The sequence below is a fragment of the Hipposideros armiger genome, unplaced genomic scaffold (assembly GCF_001890085.2).
Source record: "Hipposideros armiger isolate ML-2016 unplaced genomic scaffold, ASM189008v1 scaffold_496, whole genome shotgun sequence".
Classification (NCBI taxonomy): domain Eukaryota; kingdom Metazoa; phylum Chordata; class Mammalia; order Chiroptera; family Hipposideridae; genus Hipposideros; species Hipposideros armiger.
In genome coordinates, this window is record NW_017731846.1 from 1,287,892 (window position 1) to 1,302,511 (window position 14,620).

Consider the following 14,620-nt stretch of genomic DNA (forward strand, 5'->3'; position numbering starts at 1 on the left):
ACCAGGGTTTTGCAGGATGTTACTGTTCAGGGAAACTGGGCGAAGGGTGCATGGGTCTCCATTATTTCTTACACAACTACATGTGAGTCTTGTTATCTCAAAAAGTTTCATTTAAAAAGTTAAATTAGGAACAAAATTTAATAATGCTGTGAACATTGAAACAAGAAAACCAATAGGATTGTTGTTTCTTCCTTTTTGTTTTGTAGGTGTATATGATATAGTGAATAATCTTGGCTCCCTTGTGGCCCGATTAATTTTCCAGCCTGTTGAGGAGAGTTTTTATGTATTCTTTGCAAAGGTGCTGGAGAGAGAAAAGGATGCCACACTTCAGAAGCAGGTAGTCTTGGTTCTTATGTCACTGCCTCAAATGGCTCTCTCTCTAATTGCAAGATAGACAGAAATGTGGAACAGTCTATTTCCCTTCTGTCTGACTGAAGTTTTCTTCTGTCACTTTCTGAGTAATGGCAGGACCCTGAGCTCACTTCTTTCATGGCCTCTGTTTCTCACTGGCTGGCCCTTTCTCCTCACCATTTGTCCTACTTTGTGACCTTATTCTTGACCCAGCCCTCTCAGAACTCCCAGTGTTTGCCCCAGTGCCCCACAGACCCCTTCCCATGGTTTGGTCTTATGTGGAAGAACCAAAGATGAGCCAAGAGCTGCAGAGACTGGGGCAAGGCTGACCTAGAGCCCGGGAAGGAAAGGACCGCTCATTCGGTTTCTCTCACCGCACCAGTTGTTTAAGCTTCTTAAGGACTCTGAAGTGCCGTTGGTAAATACAGAAGAGATTTTAATCCAGGAGTATCTGGTTGTAACAACTTCTCTTTTTCTAAAACCATTTAAAGTGCCTGGTTTATTTTAGAATTAAAAGCAAGCTAAGCTGGCCTCTTTTTTTTTTTTAAAGACTTTTATTGGGGAATTAGGGGAGGGGAACAGAAGTTGCTGTCCTTTTTTTTTTTTTTTTTGGTTCTTCAGTCTAGTTGTGGAGGACATCGCTTCACTGGCCCATGTTGGCATCATCACTGTGCTCTTCTGGCCATTGGACTATCGCTTGCCCGTCATTGGACAACTGCTCACGGTGGCTCACAGCAGCTCACACCGGCTGCCGGCTGCTCACGCTGGCTGCCAGCCACTCACGGTAGCTCATGGCAGCCCACTGCAGCAGGGGCTGCAGCTTACCCCATCACCAGCGACTCACGGCAGCCTAGCTCCAGGTTGAGCTGTTGTTCACCACCTTAGCTGTAGAGGGCGGAATGTCACTGGCCCTCATGTGGGATCCGAACCGGGGCCCTGCTGCTCAGAGCTGGTGTCCCAAACCAACTCTTAACCAACACACCACTTGGCCGGCCCTAAGCTGGCCTCTGAGTCATACATGTCTTAGAAGACATTCTGCAAAATATAGTTTATGCACAATATCTCAAAATGAGATAACCTGGTTCTCAGTTTGATTTAGGAATATTTTCCTAAGCATACATTGACAAGAACCTCAGGATTTGGAGATGTTTGTCAGGAGAATCACTGGCCAACCTAGCTAGCAATGTAAAAATGTGCTATCCATTTAAGACTAAATATCAAAGGGGAAAGTGAGTGTTTCCTAAGAAACTTTTAGGAAGTAATTTATCCTAAGTGAGTTAAATAACTGAAACCTCCCCTGCACTACTGAAGGAAGCATACATTGTCTTTTTTCCTTCATTTACTAATTGACAGAAACAAACACAGGCTACAGAAGAGCAGTGATGTCCATTACCAGTTGAAAGACTGATCTGGAAAACAGCAAAGAGGGAAGGCCAGAGTTGAAGTTTTTCTTAAGCTCATGATTCATCCAACTTCCTTCCCTCTCCCGGTACCAGGAGGACGTTGCTGTGGCCGCTGTGGTTTTGGAGTCCCTGCTCAAGCTGGCCCTGCTGTCTGGTTTGACCATCACCATTTTTGGCTTTGCCTATTCTCAGCTGGCTTTGGATATCTATGGAGGAGCCATGCTTAGCTCAGGATCAGGTATGCACAAGAATTTTGCCAGATTTGTTTTAACTTCTAAACAGCAATAGAGTTTTATGAAATTCAAGAACTTATGTGCACACAGTTTATATCTGTGTCTTACAGGGAAAATTGTCAGTGTCTGGGGCTGTGTGTGACTGTTCCCCTCACATGAGGTCAGAACCGGCTCGGGGTGCGGTCGGGGGCTTTGGTACCAGGGCGATCAGTTCCTGAACCTTACTTGGAGAAGTTGTCATGAGTCCTTGGCTTTCCTGTTAGGCCTAAACTGTGTTTTTCCAAGCACTTCTCAGGGCTCCCTCTGGGGTGAGGGAGGAAGGCAGAGAGCAGGCTCTAATGAATCTCCACTTGGTGGTACTGAACACATCTGAAGACAGTAAATACTACATCAATCTCACGGCCTGATGCATAAAAGCCTCTTAAAGATAACCCAGAGCCATTTGCAGAGAATAAAATTGATCTCAGCAAATAAAATGGTACATATAATCCAGTGACACTTGGTTTTGAAGGAGAAAAGTATTGAATGTGTCCAGCTTTGAAACACCTGGTGCCCAGGTCACTAAGCATCTCACAGCACTTGCTTGGCTCCAGAGATGTCACCAATTTCAAAATGCACTGGGCCGTAGGCTGGCGGTCCATTTGCAGTGTTTCATCTTGGGTTTAGCAAAGGTGTTTTTAATTCCTCAGGTCACTAGACTTCTTTCTGCTGCCCCATCTCAATGTAATGAGCTTTGTCAGTGACCATTTTACAAGTTCATTGTCATGCTTTAGTCTCCACCGTAATGGGCCTAAACTTTGGTATTAGGAGAAGGGCCAAGTTTCTACTCTAGAGCCAAGGTCATTAAGTTTGAAGGAACACCTGCTGTGAAATCAGTGCCGTGGTTTGCAGCTCCCTGGGGCTGGTGCTGTGGAGAAGTACATTTCTATCAGGCAACTGCAGGAAGGCCTCAGTAGGAAGCCATTAGTAAGTTAGTGTGCAGAGATTGGGGACTCAACTATTTCACAGCAGCTCTGCCTCTTTAGAAAGGTAATCACCAAAGAACAGCTTTTAATGTAATGCAATCATGCCACACTGCCAGGAGGAGAGGGCTGTCCCATCAATATAATGTTCACCTGCTGGAGTAATTAATCATAGAAGATACATATAAACAAACGACTGTAATTGTATAGTCCTTTTACTCAGGTGAGAGGCTGGTGTCAGTTTTGAGCATTGATAAAGGATTTATCAATTAAAAGTGTCAGTGTTTATTTCTAAAGTGATAAATTCTGTCTCTTGATGGTTTATATCAGAGTCATTAATAACTTTACACTCAAAAAGATATTCTCTCACTATCATCTTCAGACAGAGTAGAATCTTGAGAATGGTCTGGTTTCTTAGTCTGTGAAGAGAACGTGTGGTGTGCCACTGAGGGTCTTCAGGACCATCGTTGTCTCTTGCCTGGCCCAGGGCTGCATCAGTGTCACTGTCCCAGCAGAGTCTTCTGGCATTTGTCTCCTCATTGGAGCTGCCTCTCATTTTGACCAATGTCCAGCTCTCTGTAAAGCCCATCGTGGCTTCTGGTAGGGTCAGTGGGTCTCCCCAGGGTTCCTACTGGCTTTCCTGCCCTCATCTCTGTGCCCCCCTCATCTCCTTGCCCTACTGCTAACTCTTGGAACCAATGCTGCGCATCTGAATGCGTTTTCTGTGCCAGAAAATATTAATACTGCTGGGGATATACTCCCCGCCACAGCCTTTTTTGCTCATTTAAATACCTCACAAAACTTGACTTTTTCCAGAAAGTCTTCCTGAATTAATCAGAAAAGAGTGGCAACTTTCTGTGGCTCAGTCCAACCACCGTAGTTTTGAAAGTGGAACTTGCAACACTGCTGGCTTCAGTTACCCTGGTTGCATATTGACCTTTCCCCTCACCTGTGACATGGACTTATCTGTGACCTGAATTGGCCTCTTAGACCCGCCATCCTCTGTGCTGCCATCTCCAAATGTGGGACTGGAACACAGCACAGACAGGCTTTCATGTAGGGTGCTATGGTTTTGCTTCACAGTATTTGGGGTTAGCACTGTATATAATCAGGGGCTTTGCAGCAGTCTAGAGACTATTCTCAGAAATCTTTCTCATACCTAGCTTTTCCATCCAAGAAAAACACAAACATTTGCCCAACTTCCTTGAGATTTTTCACATTTATCTCTTAGGTGCTTCTCTTTTGCCCTTTCTTTTTAAAATCTGTTTTTTTTTTCTTCTCTATCCCTTTATATTAATTGCCTGGGGCTGCAGTAACAATGTACCACAAACTGGATGCCTTAAAACAACAGAAATTTATTGTCTCACAGTTTGGGAGGTCAGAAGTCCAAAATCAAGGTGTCAGCAGGGCTGTGCTCTCTCTGATGGCTTTAGAGGAAGAATCCTCCCTTGCCTTTTCTTGCGTCTAGTGTTTGTCAACAGTCATTGGCTTAAGGATGCATTACTCCAGTCGCATGGCTGTCTTTTCCTGTATGTGTCTCACACCCTCTTCCCTCTGTGCTCCAATTTCCCCTTTTTATAAGGACACCAGTATAATGGATTAGGGCTCACCCTAATGGCCCCATTTTAACTTGATTCTCTCTCTAAAGACTATTTCCAAATGAGATCATATTCTGAGGTATTGGGGATAGGACTTCAACATACTTTTTTTTTTGAGGGGGGCTATAATTCAACCTATAATACCCCTCAATTTCAATCCATAGTTCCATTCATGAATTCCCCAGTTCAACCCTTTTCCCAAAATTGACTCAAAACCCTTTTACTTGAATGACTTTTTCATGCAAGAGTTTGTGTTCTCCATGAGGCAAAGCAGTTCACTATCTACCTGCAGATGGACCCACACATGCCACTAGCTTTCAGTTACCAAGTGAGAGATGCATGTCACGCGAAGAGCCCCATTTCTGTCTGCCAGAGAGAAGAGGATGGAGAGCAGCAGGAAGCACACTGAGCGTAGCCTTGAGCTGTCCCAGGGCAGAACCAGGTCCCTGCCTCCGCTATTGGAGTTGTCCCTCAGCTGCTGTGGGTGCCAAGCTACTTTCTGCAGCAGCTTGGGGAATGAAATGCAGCATGACATGATAAAATGGGGGAACTCAAGATGTGGCCACAGAAAATAGTTTTTTGTTGGGCATCAGGGCTGCCCTGTATTCCTTGTGTAATTTTTTTCTTTTTTTTTTTCTTTTTTTTTTTTAGCTGAGCCATCCTGCTACCTGTTGGCAGCTCAGCAGCAGCTCAGCCTGGGCCAGGAATCGAACTGCTGTTGCTCAGAGCTCACACTCTTGAGCAAGCTCTTAACCAACTGAGCCACTCGGCTGGCCCATCTTGTGTAATTTTTGACTGCCATAAAACTGTATAGGGTCCCCATGGCACAGGGATTGTTCATATTAAGCAGCTTTTATAAACTATGAATAAGTTTCAGATTCTGAAACTCTGGGACTTCAGTTCCACCCTCTCTCCCACACACACCTTTTCTTTTTCTTCTTTATTGAGGTTTAATTTATATAAAGTAAAATCCTGTACTCTTGAGCATACAACTTGATGAATTTTGACAAATAAATAACACCCATGTAACCACCATTCAGATTAATATACAGAACATTCCGTTACGCTTGAAAGTTCTCTCAGAACCCTTTCCAGTCAACTGTCCCCCTTCACCTCAGAGGTAACCATTGTCCCGATTTCTGTCACCATAGATTAGTATTGCTTTTAGAAAGACTTTCATATAAATGAAATATTACAATGTGGACACATTTGTGTTTGGCTTTTTAAAATTTTAAAAAAATTTTATTTGGTTTCTTCCTCTCAATATAAAGTTTTTGAGATTCATCTGTGTTTTTTTATGAATCAATAGTTTGTTTCTCTTTGATTGCTGAGTATTTCTTTGTATGGATGACCCATAGTTTGTTTCTCCTTTCTCCTCTTGATGTCACTTGGGGCTTTTATGAGTAAAACTGCTATGGACATTTATGTACAAGTGTTTTTGTGAAAATGTGCTTTTATTTCTGTTGGAGGTATACCTAGGAGTAGAATTTCTGGGTCATAGGTTGGGTACATGTTTATTTTATTAGAAGTTGCTTGGCTGCCTCTTAATAATGGCCCTCTTAAAAGAGGGGATCAATCCCATTTTTAAGGCTTCTGATCTTTTGTTAGCAGATTTTCCCAAAGCTTCTTAGTTAGCTATAGAATCACATTACTTTGTTATAGAAGAAAACACTGTGGGCGCCGGTTCTTCCTGCAGATTTGTGGGTGTTCTACTTCTGTAGCTTCCGGCTGCTCCTGAGCTTGGGCTTCTCCCCAAGGTCTTTTCTTCAGGACCTTTTTAACTGAGGTTCTCTTACCATGCAAGAGATCTGTGCATTTATTCATAATTGTCCTTTTGTTCTTAGCTGTTTATTTTAGTGAGTGCTATGGGAATGCTGGGAGTCCTTCCAGATAATTAAGACCACGGGCTTGAGCATGTGTCTGCCCACTGATGATACCAGCAGGGCTCGTGACCCAGTTCAATTCTGGTGTTCTCTGACCACCCAGCCAACCTGTGGGTGGATGTGGGCCTCCCGATAGCGTTCTGGTGTCTCATTGATTGTTTCCTTATAGGTCCTGTTTTACTGCGTACCTATTGTCTGTATGTCCTCCTGCTTGCCATCAATGGAGTCACCGAATGCTTCACATTTGCTGCCATGAGCAAAGAGCAGGTCGACAGGTAGGTAACCTCAAAGACACATCTTTAATCATGGCCTTTAGCCAAAATGAAGTAACTTGCCAATCTTCTTTGCATCCTGGACACGTATTTACAGAAGGCTCTCTTAGTGGTATTATCTAGACCACTGGTGCACTGCCTCCCCCGGGGCTCTCTATGGCACAGGCACCATTCAGTTAGTCCTCCCCACGGCACGGCTAGGGGGCAGCAGCTGCTCTTCACCTCCCTTTGTGGAGGAAGAAATCTGGGCCCTGGAGGGTTGTGTTAGTCCAGGTTTACAGAGACAGGCACGAGACAAGCTCCACTCCTTCACCCCCTAGTGTTCCAGTGGGTTCCCAAGGAGCTTCTTCAATATTCAGTTTCAGAATCCTACCCCTGAGAATTTGATTCTTAGGTCTTTGAAAATCTCAGGGATCTATGACATCTGTCCTCAGAAAAAGGCCCAACTGCACATACACATTTTGTCACAGTGTTTTTCAATCCATTGACCCCAGATCAGGACCTCTGGTTATGAATCAGAATTCCCCATGGACCTTGTTAGAAATGCAGGTTCCTTCCCACTTCCTTCCACCACTCTCTCCTGCCACACCAGCAGAATCAGCAGACCCCTGACGCTGTGTAAGTTTTTTAAAAGCACTTTATTGATTCTGATGTGAACTGCTGGTTAGGAACCTCACACCCAAGATCATTCATCTTCAGTGTCCCTAATACCAAAGATACAAGGCAGTATCTTAAGACATCAACTACAGGATGAGGTTGAGGAGAAGGACAAAAGTGATGGGGAGAAGAGAGAGAAGGAGAGATGGGTGTAGGTAGTGGGGCCAGTGGCCCTCGTTGTCCCTTTCCTCCTTGAGGCCTGGGTCCCTCTGGGGTGTCCATGCTGCCTCTGTAATGCCTTGAATGCTGTTGAAAGCCCTCAGAGGCCCGCTGGTGGGGGTGGGATAGGGAGAGAGTAGTTCAAACAGTTGGGGAACCCTTCCTCTCATTCAGAGCAGCCTCTCTCTTCTTCCCATTTTGGGCTGTCTCACAAAGAAGCTTGGTGACTTTGTTTGCCACACCATAGTTTAGAACTAGAGTGGAGAGCAGCAGTCCCAGCCCAGACTGATCAGATTCCCCCAGGAAGTTCTGGACCCCTCCCAGACCAACTGAATTAGAATTGTAGGGGCTTAGGCCAAAGAAGCTTCTATTACACAGCTCCAGGAGATTTCTTATATAATTGGGTCTTGGGAACCACTGGCCCAAACCAGCTTTCATATTGAGCACTGTGGCCCAGTACATATTGGGTGGATATGACTGAAACCGTCTGCTTTCACAAAGCAGTAAGTACCTCAGTTAAGCTCAGGACACATCGATAGTTTTTAATTCTGGTCTATTTCATGTTTTAAACTGCCGTATCATGACCCACTGAATTGATTTTCCAGCCTACTTTTAGGTCACAACACATAGTTTTCTTTTTTTTTTTTTTTTAGCTGAGCCATCTGCCACCTGTTGGCAGCTCAGCAGCAGCTCAGCTCTGGCCGGGACTCGAACCGCTGTTGCTCAGAGCTCAAACTCTTGAGCGAGCTCTTAACCAAATGAGCCACTCATAGTTTTCAAATAGTGGTCTAGACATTGTGTTTACTTCAGATAGTTAAATTTATAGCTGTAAAACTGCTTTGAATCCATCCTCCCCCTTTTTTTTTTTCATGAATGGAAAGTTCTTTTTAAGTTTAATTTTGAAAACACTATGTTTTTATTTGAAAGGTGCTTCTAATATGAAATAATTTTTAAATGCAATCTAACACATACTAAATGAGGCACTGAGGCATAGTGGAAAGAGCTCTGGACTAGGAATCTATCTCTTTGAAGGGAATTTTTTACAGTAATTTCAGCATTAGTGATGAGGGGAAGAATCAACACTGCTGAAAATGTTAAAAAATATATCTTACAACCAAGTCGTGAGGAAACATTGATCGTGCCTGGTTGCTTCATGTCTTCTTATATTGCATTAAACCAAATGAAACAACTTTTAGGTGAGTTGTAATGGGATTTGGGCAGCATATAAACATCTGGAAAATTATTTTCACGGTATTAGTAGTCAATATAGAGAAAAGATAGAGCAGAGTGCCTTCTAATGTACTTCTCATCTGAAGTAGCTCACTTCCCTTAACAGTAAAATGTGACTTTAGGTGTGGTCTTAAGATATGTATTTAAAAAAAAAGATATGTATTAAACATAGCAGGCCCTGGTCTCAACCCCCAACCCTGGTCTGAGAACACGGAGCATGTGAGCTCTTCACAGACCCCCAGCATTTTTTTCATCTCTGTGAATGTAACCAGACACAAAACTCTAGTAAGGATTTTTATAATAGAATTGGGCAGCTTAAGTGTTATGAGTGATTTACACTGGATTTTTCAGATCCTGAATTTAAAAACATATTGATAAAATCATGGGCTTTTACTTAACCAACTTTAGACTAATCAGTGTTTTTCTAATTAAAAACAGGGCATTTTGTTGGATATGCAATATTGGGACGTCCTTTGAATTGCAAGTTGCTTTTTTGTTAATGACCTCGTGATATATGTAGAATGTGATTGATAGGTTTTTCATTATGCCCTATTGAAGAATTTTTGTCCATTTTTTAAGGATATGTCATTTTCTATTGTTCTTTGACAAATGCTTTTTGAGCATCCAGTCTAACAGGCATTGTTTAAAGCTCAAGGAATATAGCAGTGAATAAGACAGATGAGATCCCTGCTCTCCTGGAGCTGACAGTGGGAGAAACAGATAGCAAGCAAGGAAATAAATAAGAAAATATAGCACTGTGCAGAGAACTAAAACAGGGTTATGTAGTGAGAGTGGGGGTCCTTTTAGTTTGGGAAGCCCCTTTAAGGAGGTTGCATTTAAGCTGAATCCTGGATGACCAAGAAGAGTCTGCCATGCAAAGATGGGACAGAGCCTTCCAGACAGAGGGGACAGATGCAAAGGCCCAGGATCGATAGTTCCTTTGTATGATTTGTTGACCCTGAGTGCCCAAAATAGAGTGGGACTCCATAACTATTGAATGAAGGATGAGTGCAGTCTTTTCATGGTGCACGTAACAGACTGGCACCATCCTTTCCATGGCTGCGGAGGCTGCACTATGCCTGTGCCTTGATGTATTCAACCAGCACCTACTGGGGGACACTTTGGTTGCTGCTGCATTCAACATCTTTGACCATCCATCTTCTTTTTTTTAAAAGATTTTTATTGGGGAATTGGGGGATGGAAACAGCGCTGGGGAATTTGGGGAAGGAGAACAGACAAGTTGCTGTCCTTTTGTTCTTCAGTCTAGTTGTGGAGGACATTGCTCCACTGGCCCAAGTTGGTACCATCATTGCGCTCTTCTTGGGCGAGGCAGATCAGTCGCTGGCTTCTGGACGGCTGCTCACGGCGGCTGCTGGCTGCTCGTGCTGGCTGCTGGCTACACACGGTAGCCCATGGCAACCCACTGCCACAGGGGCTGCTGCCCACGCCGACGCCGGTGACTCACAGCAGCCCAGCTCCAGGTTGAGCTGTTGTTCAGCATCTTAGCTGTAGAGGGCAGTGTCACTGACCCTCATATGTAGGATCCGAATCGGGGCCCTCTGGCGTCCCAAGCCAGTTCTTAACCTTCGCGCCACTCGGCCGGCCCTGACCATCCATCTTCTGATAAGCCTGATACTAAGCCAGTATCTTCTTAGGGCGATGGAAAAATAAGCATTCAAGAATCATTTACTGTTTATGTTAACCAAACCTTATAGTATAGTCATTATTGTCACTGATTAATTTTACATTGATTTAAAAAGAGGTATTTTAATTGCATCTCTAAAATTCTCATTTTTTTTCTTGGATTATGCTTTTAAGACTATAGATGTATGAGTTGTGGAAAGTTCAATAGCTGCAAAGTGCTGTTCTAGTGAAAAACAGTGGACCCCCATCATCAGCTCCTCCCAAATGGCCACACCAAAGAAGCCACACTCGAATTCATCCCTGCTTGAATTAGCTACTGGTTTCATTTATTGTTGCCATTTTACTTGGAGTTGGGTGAGGTTGACTTTGAAAGCTTGTGAACCTATGGCCTAAAGTCAAAGGATTGGTGTAGACCTTTCTGAGATAGTTTCTGGAAAGAAAAAACAAAACACCAGATTATACATCTCTGCTTCTTTTTGGAAAAGAGGTCAGAGTACTGATTTATCATGGGTCCCACCTCAGTGACTCGTTATGATGTTGGCCACACTGATCATTGATTAGTAGTGAAGAAACTTCCCCTGTGAAGGTGCAGGCTCAGGTACTTCCATTGCTCATTAAAAGAGACCTCTCTCAACTAAGAAGCAAACAAACCCCCTCTTTAGAATTCTGGATGAAAAGCACCCCTGTTGGAGTATAGTAATGTGTGTATTGGGGGGTGGTAGTCTTACCACCCATTCTGATAAAGTATATCTCCATAGCACCTCCGGCTTACTTGGACAGCCTGAGGACCAGTACCCGGGCACTTGGAGGACACAGTGGATTTCTTACTACCCCTCATGTGTGGAACCTGACTAGTGGCCTCTGAGGTTTCCTAACCCAGCAGACACAGCTGACGGGGGGGGGGGGGGGAACCTACTGGGTTTGATTCCCTCAACAACTATGTACTTAGAATGCCTGCTGTGTACTAGGTGGAAACCAGATGCTGGAGAATTTTGTTTGTGACCCTACCACAAGCCTTTTGGAGGCGATTTTACCTTTGCTGAGACTCAGTTTCCCTTGCTGAGAACTGAAGATAACTAACTGATGTGCTGCTCTGAAATCAAAGAAGTGAAGAGAGCAGCACAATCCATCCAGTCATGGACTCCAAAGAGCTCTAGAGATGTAGAGAGAGAAGGAAGGATGTGTAGTAAGAATCTGGAAAACACTGGAGGTGATTCAGGCCTCACTCCCTGTTTGCATATCATTTTGGAGACTGGTCATTCATTTGCTTTGAGTGAGGTCCACTGGCCAAGATTACGGGGCTTTTGCATTTCCCAAGGAAAGCAGTGTGAAGTGCGAAAGGTTAGGAGCCAGGGGTCAGGTTGGAGTGTTGGCTCACTCCTTAGGCAAATTACCCAGACTCTCTGTGCCTGGTTTCCTTGTCTGTAAAATGAATGTCAACTACACGGGGCACGGGCCACGGATGATCATTCACAGCACCCCTCACAGTGCCTGCCACAGAGCTCACATTCGTATGTAATTATTACCCATGTCCTGTTCTTGTGCCTCACATTGAAAACATGGGCTGAACAGGATTTTTATGTGTTTTGATCACAAGATTTCACTTAATCTAACCAATTATTATCCTTAAAACCCATAAATATTTTGAGTTGCTCATTTTCTTTTTTTTAATTTATTTTTTATTATTTGTATTTTTTATTTTTGTTTAAGATTTTATTGGGAATTTGGGGAGGGGAACAGCACTGGGGAATCAGGGAAGTTGCTGTCCTTTTCTTCTTCAGTCTAGTTGGGGAGGACGTCGCTTCACTGGCCCATGTTGGTATTATCATTGCGCTCTTCCCGGGTGAGGCAGCCGCTCGCAGGCCACTGGACGTTCATTCACGGCGGCTCATGGCAGCTCATGAAAGCTCATGCCTGCTGCCGGCCAGCCCCACTGCAGCCTACACCATCGCTGGCGACTCACGGCAGCCCAGCTCCAGGTCAAGCTGTCGTTCACCATCTTAGCTGTAGAGGGCACAGCGTCACTGGCCCTCATGTGGGATCTGAACCAGGGACCTGCTGCTCAGAGCGGGCATCTCAAGCCAACTCTTAACCAATGTGCCACTTGGCAGGCCCGAGATGCTCATTTTCTTACTCTTCTATTCAGAGCTGAGAGAGACAGTGACATTTCCATGTTATCTATATAGCATTCAATGTTGTGAAAACCAGCTGTATTATGGGAACTCGGAGGTGCTTTCTGTGACTATATGTTCACGGCCACATTTTTTTCACAGCAGTCTTATCTTGGGACAAGGTGCCCACTGCCCTGCTTTGCTTCTTTCCCTCTCCCCAGGTACAATTTCACAATGCTGGCCTTGTCATCTTCATTCCTGCTGTTATCCTATCTCCTGACCCGTTGGTGTGGCAGCTTGGGCTTCATCTTGGCCAACTGCTTTAACATGGGCATTCGGATCACACAGAGCCTTTACTTCATCCACCGCTACTTTAGAAACAGCCCCTACAGGCCCCTGGCCGGCCTGCACCTGCCACCAGTCCTCCTTGGAGCATTTGCCCTCAGTGGTGGGATTACTGGTGTTTCAGAGGTGAGACCCCCTGCAGTCTTCACACCACATGCTTCAGTGGGCTGTCCACTGTCTCTCACTCTAGGCTCCCCCTCCCCACTCTCCCTGAAGCAGCGGGACTAGTATTTGCCTCCGCTTAGCCCTTCCCCTAAGCCTCTAGGACAGCATCTTATGATAGATATAACCAAACCGTGTTACCAGTGGGGATGGAGTAGACCCCACCGGGTTGTCATGCCTTTTATCTGACTCAAAGCTGGAACAATAGGGCCTCTGCTTTCCCTGGCTTACCCCAGAGGAAGGAAGTACAAATGGGGGCAGTAACAATGGTTTCCTTCCGCAGGTGTTCCTGTGCTGTGAGCAGGGCTGGCCAGCCAAGCTGGCACATGTGGCTGTGGGGGCCTTCTGTTTGGGAGTGACTCTCGGGACAGTGTTCCTCACAGAGACCAAGCTGATCCACTTTCTTAGGACTCAGTTAGGTGTGTCCAGACTTGCTGACAAAATGACGTGACCTTCAGGATTCACTGACACCTGTGTACCTGGACCAGCTTATGGCGGTTTTGTGGGCAGAGCACATTTCCTGTGCAGAAGAGACCTGCAGAGGGCTCTGCAGTTGAATGAGACCTACCCAGCAGGTGAGAAGTCAGAGAAAAACAAAAGACCAAGCACCGTCTATTTGAAGTCTCAACCAGGAAGAAGTTGTTTCATTTTTAAGGGAGCAAAAAGCTCTTTTAAATAGATATGATTATTTTTTCACCATTTTGTTCTAATCAGCATTTTTCCTTTTGATTAATATATTAATTCCTTTTGGATGTGATGCTCCTACAAACTATACCTTGGATGTTAATAGTTAATAATCGTATGGCCCATAAAAAGAGATGTGGCCATTTTACCCTTCACAGGAATATTTGACTTATTCTATAAAAGAAGAAAGGACACCTGGTGTTCGGCACCAGGCAAGAACAAAGGTGGCCCTTGAGTTGTGGCTTTTCCCATATCAACACTGTGGTCTGGGTTTTTAGAGAAGGAAAAATGTTACTCAATAAAAAAAAAATCCAAGAAATGAAAACACGAAGCCTTTGAGATCACATTTCCCAAAGTTAACTAAGAGGAGTCACGTCTCATCTTCACTGCTTTGTCCCCCAGGCCAGCACATGCCTTCCCAGAGTAGGGGCAAGCTGGCTCAAGACCCCTAGCCTGGCCACATGAAAGGGGGGCGATTTTGAAGGAGACTGGGATCCAAAGTGAGCTCTCTTGACTGCTGAAGGCAACACTGTTTTGCAGCTGGCTGTAACTTCTCATGTGGAGATGGCACAGATGACAACTAAAGTTGAATAACTATATCTTTTTTTCCTTAGAATAAAATAGAGTAAATTCCATATGGCAAGTATCACTGAGTCAAGACCCTCCCCACTGACCAATTACTTCCTGAATTCCAGCCCCAGGATGAGAGGCAGGCCTGGGGGTCTGGTCCTCCAGGCTAAGGCTCACCTCCCTGCAGGTGAGATCACTGAGCATTGTTCCTGGGCAGCAAAGCATTTTTCTTCTTTCATTAATGTATTCATTTCATTTGCATATCATTGACTTCTGGAACTGCATCCACAAATGTATCTTGAATGGTGGTAGTTATCATCTGGCCCCAATGTCCCCAAACTTTCTACATTTATATG

At 44.5% G+C, this 14,620-nt stretch overlaps 1 protein-coding gene across 2 annotated transcripts in view; it reads left to right on the plus strand.

Moving 5' to 3' along the window:
* The window catches only part of RFT1 (RFT1 glycolipid translocator homolog), a 40,982-nt gene extending 26,963 nt beyond the window's left edge, over positions 1-14,019 (plus strand). For both annotated transcript variants that reach the window (XM_019667427.1, XM_019667428.1), the window contains exons 9-13: positions 207-337; positions 1,848-1,992; positions 6,600-6,705; positions 12,725-12,974; positions 13,294-14,019. In XM_019667427.1, coding sequence (XP_019522972.1) covers positions 207-337; positions 1,848-1,992; positions 6,600-6,705; positions 12,725-12,974; positions 13,294-13,461 — 800 coding nt within the window. In that variant the 3' untranslated portion in view covers positions 13,462-14,019. The remainder of the gene's footprint in view (positions 1-206; positions 338-1,847; positions 1,993-6,599; positions 6,706-12,724; positions 12,975-13,293) is intronic.
* Positions 14,020-14,620: the final 601 nt, after the last annotated feature.